Below are 10125 nucleotides of genomic sequence, written 5' to 3' on the forward strand. Positions count from 1 at the left end.
ACCGGGCCGGGCCGGATCGGGTGCGGTAGTGGGGGTCTGGGCCGCGCTAGTAGCCGGCAGTATCCCCATTTTTCTTCAACAGCCGCCCAAGGACGACAAGAAGAAGAAAGATGCTGGAAAGTCGGCCAAGAAAGACAAGGACCCCGTGAACAAGTCGGGGGGCAAGGCCAAAAAGAAGGTAGGAGTGAGCCCCTCTTAAGAGTAAGGGAAACGGGCGCCCGTCCCAGATGGCCGTAGCAGATGGCGTTTAGCATTGTGGGGTGTAGAGTCAGACTGCTAGAGCTGAGGCGCCTGCCGCCATCCTCGCTTTTCCTCCTCATTTGAAGAACGGGGTGTGGTGCATGCTACTTGGAAATTCAACAAATGTGCTTAAAGACATTTGTTCTGGTGCCTCGCGTGTAACATTCTGAAGAGTCCAGTGGGACTTAACCTATACCCCAAAGTCTAATTTATGTGATGCCATTAAAGGTTACCAGGGTCTCTTTTACCTTATATCCTGGCTAATTATTTGAATATTACTTTGTAGAGTTTCTGCATATTCTGAATTTCCAGGCCCAGGAACCTCAGTCCCGTTACCCTCTCAGCCCTGCCAATACAGGGGTTGTCTGGGAGAGCCAGGGGGATTCTATCAGGAGCACTTACCCTTCCTTCCTTTTTGTTTTTGTGAGCAGAAGTGGTCCAAAGGCAAAGTTCGGGACAAGCTCAATAACCTGGTCTTGTTTGACAAAGCCACATACGACAAGCTCTGTAAGGAGGTTCCCAACTACAAGCTCATAACCCCAGCTGTGGTCTCCGAGAGGCTGAAGATTCGCGGCTCCTTGGCCAGGGCAGCCCTTCAGGAACTCCTTAGTAAAGGTGAGAGGGGAATATTGCACTGAAGTGGTTTTGCACATTATTTTTAAAATATATTTTTATTGATTTGAGAGAGGAGAGATAGAAACGTCAATGATGAGAATCATTGATGGGCTGCCTCCTGCACACCCCACACTAGGGATGGAGCCCACAACCCAGGCAGGTGACCTCCTGGTTTATAGGTCGATGTTCAACCACAGCGGCTGGGCTGCACAGTAAATTGTCATGACCATGTTAGCCACCTTAAATCTTTTAACTGGAATTAAAAAAAAAAAAGGCTTAGGCTAACCAGTGGTGGTTATTAATATGATTCTGACATGTCATTTTTGTGCTCTGGCCCTCGAGGCAGTTTGGTGGCACTATGTGTAGTGCCTGATATGGAAGAAGTGCTGTGAGGGTGGCCATCTTGAGCAGATGGTGGGTCCCTAATTAGGTTATCACCCAGAATGTAGGCATGTCTGTTACTAAATTCATGCTCAAATTCAGCAATTCTGTTTTAGGAAGGGGTATAACAGCATTGCTATATGAAAGCCTTGTTCTTTCTCCTTAGGACTTATTAAACTAGTCTCAAAGCACAGAGCTCAAGTGATTTACACCAGAAACACCAAAGGTGGGGACGCCCCGGCTGCTGGAGAAGATGCATGAACAACAGGTGAGCAAGAATCCAGGGGCTCACGGTGCAGGAAGTATGTGTCCTCTTTATAAGGCCGTAGACTAATGCTTTTTAATTTAATTTTTTTTTTTTTTACAGATCTCACCAGCTGTACATTTTGAAAAATAAACCTTTATTAAATCAGTAAGTGGGTATGTCTTTTTCCTAAGCGAGGCAGTCACAAAAGGTAGCAGGCGGGGCTGGATTTGCTGACATGGCTTCTAAGCCTTATGAAACCATTTTCTTTGACTGCTGTTTGTTCCTTGTTGCAGCTTCAGTTTTGAATTGATGCCTGAAAGGAAATGAAGGGTTAACAGGGCAAAAGGATGACATTTCCAAAGGGGTGGTGGTGGTGGTGGGTTGGGGTCCTGACCCTGGACCCAAACCTGGATTGCCAGCGACGTCCATTGTTCCAGACCCTGCCAAAAGAGGGCAGCCAGCCTGCACTGGTGCTGGAGCTGTGGTCAAAGTTGGCCCCAACTCTGTCTGGAGGGAGTTTCTTCAATTTCTGTTTTTCCTCTATAATGATAAGTAAATGATTTTATTTGAGTAGGAAGATTTAAAGAGCCCCCACTGCCATTCTTGAGTTAGTTTGCTCACTTTCTTTAAGAAATTCTTCATAGGAAGGTCCTATTTGTTGGTTCCCAGAGCTGTGTTCCTCATCTTGGGCCATCCAGGGCGGTGTGGCACCTGGAAAAGACCTGTTAGTTACTTTGAGAATGACCTGTGCTGCATGTACCAACACTTCTTTTGTTGTTGAGGACTACTCCACTTTCCATTTGTTGAGGCATATTGTTTTCAATTTGGGGCTACTATGACCATTTGTGTATAAGCCTTTCTTTACTCTTGGAATGGCTGGATCATAACATGTTTAACTTTAAGGAATTGCTTGACTGTTTTCCAAAGTGGTTGTGCCATTTTACATTGCACCAGCAATGAGTAAGTTCTTCCAGTACATGCCCAGTCTTTCATGTAGCCATTCTGAACAACATCTTTTTATATGCCTTTACTGAGTTTTGAGTTCTTGATATATTCAGGACCCAAGCCCTTCATCAGATGGTTTTCTTTTTCTTTTCATTCCCATCCTGACCCCCATACCCTTTGGAAATCATCAGCTTGTTCTCTATGTGGGTCTGTTTCTGTCTTGTTTTTTTCAGATTCCACATATAAATGAGATTGTATGGTAGTTGTCATTTTCTGACTTATTTCACTCAGCATAATATTCTCTAGGTCCAAATGGCAAGCTTTCGTTTTTATTGCTGATACACACATCACATCTTTCTCCCTTTACCTATTGATGGAGAGCTAGATTGCAGTTAGTGCTTTATCTTAACTTTATTTCTCCTGGTGGACCGTTCCTGGTGCAATACCAGGCTGATGCATGGAGTGGATGGAGCAAGTTCCTATTCCATCTCCCTGCTCCAAAAGTCCATCTGATATATTGTCCTCAGATAAAGGTCAGATAAAGGATGTATCTGTATTAAACTGGTCGACAATAGATACTATGCCCTGGCAGGGTAGCTCAGTTGGTTAGGTTGCGGATTCCATCCCAGTTGGGGCACATATAAGAATCAACAAATGAATGCATAAGGAACAACAAATCGATGTTTCTCAAGAAAAACACAGTTATTACACTTGATCTTAGCCAGAAGGCCAAGAAGCCACTCAATTTTGTTTTTTAAAAAAATTACCTCTTACAGTTTGAGAAACACTTACCTGAGTGGATGTTACCAAGTCCTGGTGTGTCCTGTAGTTGGAAGTGGAAAAAAAAACACCCTAGATATAGAAAGCCAAGAGATAATAGGATACTCACAGCTAGAGAAAGGGCAAACTTTGTAGGAGGTAGAGAAGATGTGCCTGCTATATGCCAGGTAAACAAAACCCTTTTCTCAACATACATGTTGGGAAAGAGAATAAGCACAAGTTACATTCACAGACTTTTACATGGTACTACGTCCATTTATACGAGATGACTTCAGATAAGCCTTCCAGGAAGTGTGACATTTGAGCTAAAACCTGGAGGTAACTAGGTGATGAGGAAAAGAAAGCATGTTTAAGGCAACAGCAACTGCATGCACACAAAGGGAAGAGCATAATACAGCTGGAGTAAAGACCTGGCTGGTGTGGCTCAGAGGCTGAGCATTGACCAGGTCACTCGTTTGATTCCCAGTCAGGACACATGCTTGGGTTGTGGGCTCCATCCCCAGTATGGGGTGTGCAGGAGGCAGCCGATCCATGATTCTCTCTCATCATTGATGTTTCTATCTCTGTCCCTCTCCCTTCCTCTCTGAAATTAGAAAAGACAAGACAGCAGGTGATGCGATGATTTTGTGTGTCGGAAACAGGAATGCAGGGGGGAGGGCTAGGAACTATTTCAAGAGACCAACAATGTACTGAGGTCAAATGGACATACTTGATAGGATTGGAAGATGGAGGGGAGAGGATCTGCATCTAAGCCTATTGGAAATGCAGGAGGGGGTTAATTACAGATGCCTGTGGGACACCTGGGAAGGTAATAAACTGGACCAGTGGCTTCTCCAGATGATATAAGTTGGGTGTTGGTACTCCTAAGTGGTGGTGGGGACAACAGGTGTGGATGGAGGGTGAGAAACACTACTAGAAAACAATGCGGCAAGAAAACCCTGCAGCGCAGACTGGGTAGGAAACCTGGGAGAGATGGGTGTCTTGGGAGCTGAGGGGCATCTGTGCTTTCCTGGCTTGCTTGTCCATTGTACCTGATGACCAATGAATGTCAGAGGTTGTCCTGTCTCCATCCAGTCAAGTTCTGGGGCAGGTGGCAGGTCCAAGTATGAGGGCCACTGTGAGGTGGAGGTTATTTGACTGAAAAAGACAAAACAGGAGCCAGGCTGGCAAATGAGGTCCTTGATCATGAGGACAGCAAAGATGCGATTTGTTCCCATATCCCAGCCAAAAGTTACAGAATGGTGCCCTAGCTGGTTTGGCTCGATAGACCATCAGCTTGTGGACTGAAGGGTCCCAGGTTTGATTCCAATCAAAGGCACATGCCCAGGTTGCGGGCTTGATCCGCAGAAGGGATCGTGCAGGAGGCAGCCAATCATCACTGATTCTCTCATTGATGTTTCTACCTCTTTCTCCCTCTCCCTCTCTGAAATCAATAATCCTATATAATAAAAGAGAAACATGCAAATCAGTCGTCCCTTCACTACGCTCAAGCCATGCCCACCAGCCAATCGGAGCGATATGCAAATTAGCCCAACGATGGAGGCAGCTGGAGGCTTGGGTTGCCCCAGGCGACCTATGGAGGAAGCCAAGCTTCCCGCCTGCCCTGGCCTCTGCTGAAGGAGTGGCTGGGGGCCTGGGTCACAGGGAGCAGGGCGGGAACTGCTGCGTCGCCATGGCAGAAGTTCCCACCCCGTAGCCGCTTGCTCATTCACTTACTCACTCATTCACTTACTCATTTATTCACTCACTCAGCAAACACTCCCAAGTCCCTGGCACCAGGCCAGGCACTGAAGGTGAAGCAGGATAAGACAGAGCTATGTGCTCAAGATGTTAGTAATTCAGTAGGGCGAAGCAAGCACATGAACAAGGCAGTTGTACGCACAGACGCACTGTACTGGGTTTGGTGAGGGCTGTAACTAATGCCAACTTTGTTCTCTTGATAAAAATGGGGCCTCAGGAGCCAGGCCGCCTCAAGCCTGTAGGCCTGCGCCTAGGCCCTGAGTGGCCGGGGTCCCGGAACATGACAGAGGGTGCAGGTTGGGCTGAGGGATCTTCCCACCCCCCACCCCCCACACGAATTTCGTGCACTGGGCTACTCGTACATATATATATATATATATAAAAGTTATAGAGTCTAACAGGACAAAACTCTCAACAAGATTCCCCTCCAATCTTACCTGGTTGTCCCTTTCCAGCTTCCAGGTGCCGAAGAGCCCTCTTCTGGGTCTGGCACTGCCTGAGACTGAGTTTGATTCAGGAAAAATAAATGTGTCTAGGATGCTTAAGAGTCTACCTAGGCCATGCTCCCACCCTCCAGCAGGAAACAAATTGGCATATGGAGGGTACTGCCCATCTTGCAAACTCCCCCTCCCCCTCCGTCTCCCAGGCCTCCCCACATCTTCTCCACTGATAAGGCCTGACCCCTAGCGGACAGGTAAGGGAATTCAACCAGAGCAGGTGAAGCATGGAGTCCATGAGTTTTAGAGCTGATAGGTGAAATGCTGGACCTGGGAGAACCAGGAATTAGTGGATTTGGATACTGCTCTGGCTTCTCCAAGGGAAACCAACCTCTAAGATGGACCGAACCACCTCCTGCCGGCTGTGCTCCACCTCTCGAATATGAGCTGCCATCTGTGGGAGAGAGGTTGCTTAGATGGGTACAAGATCATGGGGCTGGGTCCCTTTAACTTACCTCTTTGATCACCTCGTCCTCTTTTTCCTCATAGGAATCCAAACCTTTTACCATGGATTTCTTGAATCTAAAAAGAAAAAGGGCAAGTCAGCCCAGAACCTCAGGCCCTGCCAATTGTGAAAAGATCCTCAGTAGATAATGTTTTCTTTAAATTTTTAGTAATTTCAAACTCACAGAAAGAAAATAGTACAATGAACACCTGTGCACTTCTCATCCAGACTCACTGTTAACATTTTTTCATGCTGGCTCCACTTCTCTTTTATATACACATTTCTTTTTTGCCAAAGCAAAAATGGATTTTAGACATCATGAGACAACTCTAAATACTTCAGCATTCATCTCCTGAGGGCATCTATGGAACCATGAAACCATTACCACATTTATGAAAATCAATTACTCTTTGATATTCAAATTATCCCATATGTGGCTATTGAGACCCTCTTCAAACCAGCTCTTGTCCTCTGGACCACTCCATGGCTCACCATGTACTTTCCCTGCTCCAGCCTGAAATCAACTGTTCTCCAATGAGATCTGGTTTCTTGCAGTGGAAAGTCATATTTACAAACAAAGAGCTGAGTGTTAGTCAAGTTCTTACTGCTCCACAGGTGTCACCTACAGCTCTTTCAGAGGACAGAGCTCCGATTTCCTTAAATGAAAATTCATACTGATACCTCCCAACCAAATCCCTCCATCCTACTGGTCTCTTTCTTCTGCCATACTGAAATCCCCAGCTCCCAACAACATCAATAGACAGTTTACTATTGAACAACATGGGGGTTAGGGCACCAACTCCTGCACAGTTGAAATCCAGGTATGACTACAGTTGGCCCTCAGCATACGCACTCGCAACTGGGGAGTTGGCTCTTGAACAGCATGGGTTTGATCTGCGCTGGTCCACTGAAAACGTGTATAAGTGGACCCATGCAGTCCAAACCCATGTTCAAGGGTAAACTGTATTTAAAGTTACTTTATCCTACAACACACACACAAAAGTATCAGAACACCAATATTACTATTAACAGTAAAACTAAGCACAGCTCAAGATTTCTTTTCAGTTCTTTAGTCCTTAGAAAATATCCTTCTAAGATGTACAGTCAGAATGTTGTGTACAAAAGTTACTTGAGCCCTAGCCGGTTTGTTTCAGTGGATAGTCCCGCCTGTGGACTGAAGGGTCCCAGGTTTGATTCCGAGCAAGGGCATATGCCCAGGTTGTGGGCTCAATCCTCAGTAGGGGGTGTGCAGGAGGAGCCAACCAATGATTCTCATCATTAATGTTTCTATCTCTCCCTCTCCCTTTCTCTCTGAAATCAATAAAAATATGTATTTTTTTAAAAGTTACTTGAATTCTTATTCTTTTGTGATTGTTATCAATTTGATTTATAATTAGGGAAATTTGTCTTTGCAATCAATTTTAGGATCTGTTTTCTAACTGAAAAAAAAAAATTTAAATCCTCACCCAAGTATATTTTTTCCATTGATTTCTAGAGAGTGGGAGGGAGGGAGGAGGGAGACAAAAACATCAACGTGAGAGAGACACATCAACAGACTGCCCCCCACAACATACCCCCACTGGGGCTCAGGAACATGCAACCAAGGTACATGCCCTTGACCAAAAATCGAACCCGTGACTCTTTGGTGTGCGGGCCAACGCTCTAACCACTGAGAAAACAGGCCAGGGCTCTAAATGAAATTTTAATTTGTGGGGGAAAGCTCTCCCACGGTGCCCTAGCAGCCCTGCATGTAGTCGCACAGGCAAAGCCTTAAACTGCCGTTTGTCAGCCTTGACTGAATGCCTGTGTGATCCCAGAACACAAGAGTTCAGGAGGCCTGGAAGGCACTGAGGCCATCTCCACCCTCTCTTCCCTGGGAGGCTGCCATGAGACAGTTTCTCACCAACCCCCAGGTTCCGATGAGGTTCTGATGAGGTCCAGGCTTTCTGCCCTGCCCTCTCAGAGCAGAGCTGCAACCTGAGAGCCATGCAGCTGCACCTTCAGCCGACACCTGGCTCCCAGCCACTCCCCACATTCATGCTGAGGTCCCCCAGCCCTTTCTGTTTCAGTGTGGTCCTTTCTGGCAAGCTGGACAAGGACCTGGGAGGCTGGCACTTTGGGCTTACTCCCTTTGCTCTCTATGTAAGTAATAAACTGTCTAAACCTAAAAGCGGCTCATTTTATCATTACTGGTCAGTCAGGCTCGGCCTTGTCTGGTCTTATGTGTGGTCTTAAAATGTATAAGATTAGCCCTGGCTGGTGTGGTACAGTGTTGGAGCATCAGCCCATGCACTGGAGTTGCAGGTTGTATTCCCAGTCGAGGGCATGTGCCTGGGTTGGGGGTTCACTCCCTGCCCTCTGGTGGAGCACGTGTGGGAGGCAACAGTTGATGTGCCATCCATGTTTCTCTCTCTCCCTCCCTCCCACTCTCTTTGAAAAGCAATGCAAAAAATATCAAGTGAGGATTAACAACAAAATTTATACAGTTAAAAGTCAAAACTATCCTCCTATATAATAAAAGCCCAGCTACTGAATGGCAGAACGACCAGAACAACCAGTCGACCAGTTGCTATGATGCACTGACCACCAGGGGGCAGACAATTAATGCAGGGGCTGCCCCCTGGAGGTCAGTGTGCTCCCACAGCCTCCGATCCCTGCAGGCCACGCCCCTCACCAGTGCATGAATCCTGTGCACCAGGCCTCTAGTATTTAAATAAATTCCAAGAGTCTGTCCTCATAATTCTCAATCATAAACTTTTCTGCTTAACTGTCCTTCAAAAACCCTATGTGGCTGGGTAATGAGACGTGAGTGCTTTTTGGCCTCAGATTCCCATCTCCTAGTCTGAGCCACAGGTGTGAAAGCAGGTAGTGGGATTTAAGCATTTCTTTCTTTTTGTTTAAGTGTTGGGTCTTTATTTTATTTATTTATTTATTTAATATATTTTTTAATTGATTTCAGAGAAGGGAGAGGGAGAGAGAAACATCAATGATGAGAGAGAATCATTGATTGGCTGTCTCCTGCACGTCCCCTACTGGGGATCCTGCCCAAAACCTGGGCATGTGCCCTTGACTGGAATTGAACCCAGGACCCTTCAGGCGGACGCTCTATCCACGGAGCCAAACCAGCTAAGGTGGATTTAAGCATTTCTGATCATTCCCTCATTATCCTTCACACTGAGTAGAAAGGAATAATAGATACCAAGAGATATCATGAGTTTTTCTGTAAGGGCTCCACATTCATAATCTCAATATGGTCCCAATACAAGTGGTGTCGTGCGGCTGCCTGTGACCTTTCCTGGAGGCAGCCAGCACTCACACTCCCTCTGGGCTGACCAGTTTCCCGCACCTCCGTTTCTAAGGGTCCTCCAGAGGCCGAGAGGGTCTAAAACTATTAAGAGTGGGTACTGGGTGGGCACTTGTATTCATTGTGCCACACTTAAGTAATTGATTAGAGTCAACCTTTACTACCTATTCTCTATTTGCTAAATCCCATCCCCAACTAGATTATAAACCTCTCAAAGACGTGTCTTATTTCTTTTGTGTCCAATATAGTACCTAGAGTAATGAGTCCTTTGAAGACAACGGACACTTATACATTCTTTACTAAACTTTCCAACTAAGAGGAAGCTCTAGTACTTGACACAGACCCAGAGAATTCACATTCTGCCACTTCATCCTTCATAAGCAGCGACTTACTGTGCATACTCTTGAGGGGAGATGAGAAACTTCTCTTTCATCTGAAACTCAGCCTTGTTCTCCCACCAGAATCGGTTTGTTGCTTTCTTATGCTCTGGGCTGGGAATAGAGAATATGGATAATCTCAATGATATATTATAGACTATTGCTCAGATATTTGCCAGGCGCTAGGTAAGTAATGCCAGCTGACATCTGGCAAGGCTGGCAGGGAAATAGTCACATCTTCTAGCTGTCCGGTCTCCGTCCTCAAATAACAATGCGAGAACCCGAGGAGGTGAGTGACGGGAGGTGACTTCGAGCTGGCCGCCCTGCTGGCTTTCCCAGCGAGACCCCCCACACCGCTGGGGCCCTGCAGCCCTAGCCTAGGGGAGGCTACCTCTAAGGGTGGCTATCCATCCCCCGGGTCGGATCCTCCTCCCACGTGTGCAGGCGGACAGGCCCGCGGAGGCCCCCGGCCGGACCTCACCTGGCCAGGTGCTCCAGCAGCCCCCCGTGCAGCACCGTCAGGCTCCCGTGGCTGAGGTGTGTGCGCACCTCAC

General features: G+C 46.7%; 2 protein-coding genes across 2 annotated transcripts; one reads left to right on the forward strand and one right to left on the reverse strand.

Annotated features, from left to right (window-relative positions):
* Window position 1: 1 nt before the first annotated feature.
* RPS25 (ribosomal protein S25) lies at window positions 2–1630 on the forward strand (the record flags this gene model as incomplete). Its single annotated transcript, XM_014539932.1, has 4 exons — window positions 2–178; window positions 672–855; window positions 1403–1504; window positions 1604–1630. Coding segments are annotated over 3 exons (456 nt in total), but the record flags the coding sequence as incomplete, so codon positions are not given.
* On the reverse strand, window positions 1617–10119 carry CCDC84 (coiled-coil domain containing 84). The gene is made up of 10 exons (XM_014538961.1): window positions 10053–10119; window positions 9587–9685; window positions 5901–5967; window positions 5777–5839; window positions 5386–5450; window positions 4240–4345; window positions 3221–3251; window positions 2105–2194; window positions 1891–2023; window positions 1617–1796 (listed from the first exon to the last, which is right to left on the reverse strand). Exons 2-10 carry the CDS (start codon window positions 9625–9627, stop codon window positions 1733–1735), a joined length of 660 nt encoding a protein of 219 aa, XP_014394447.1. The 5' UTR covers window positions 9628–9685; window positions 10053–10119; the 3' UTR covers window positions 1617–1732.
* Between the last annotated feature and the right edge of the window lie 6 nt (window positions 10120–10125).

This window comes from Myotis brandtii, unplaced genomic scaffold (genome assembly GCF_000412655.1).
Source record: "Myotis brandtii unplaced genomic scaffold, ASM41265v1 scaffold105, whole genome shotgun sequence".
NCBI classification, from domain to species: Eukaryota; Metazoa; Chordata; class Mammalia; order Chiroptera; family Vespertilionidae; genus Myotis; species Myotis brandtii.

What these genes read in the sequence shown, in the direction of transcription:
- CCDC84 (XM_014538961.1), bottom strand. Translation starts at nt 9,627, where the DNA reads ATGAAAGAGAAGTTTCTCATCTCCCCTCAAGAGTATGCACA. An exon ending in TCCCCTCAAGAGTATGCACA is followed by an intron (nt 5,968 to 9,586) that starts GTAAGTCGCTGC and finishes TTTTCTTTTTAG; the next exon opens with ATTCAAGAAATCCATGGTAA. An exon ending in AGCTGGAAAGGGACAACCAG is followed by an intron (nt 4,346 to 5,385) that starts GTAAGATTGGAG and finishes TGTCTTTTTCAG; the next exon opens with TCAAATAACCTCCACCTCAC.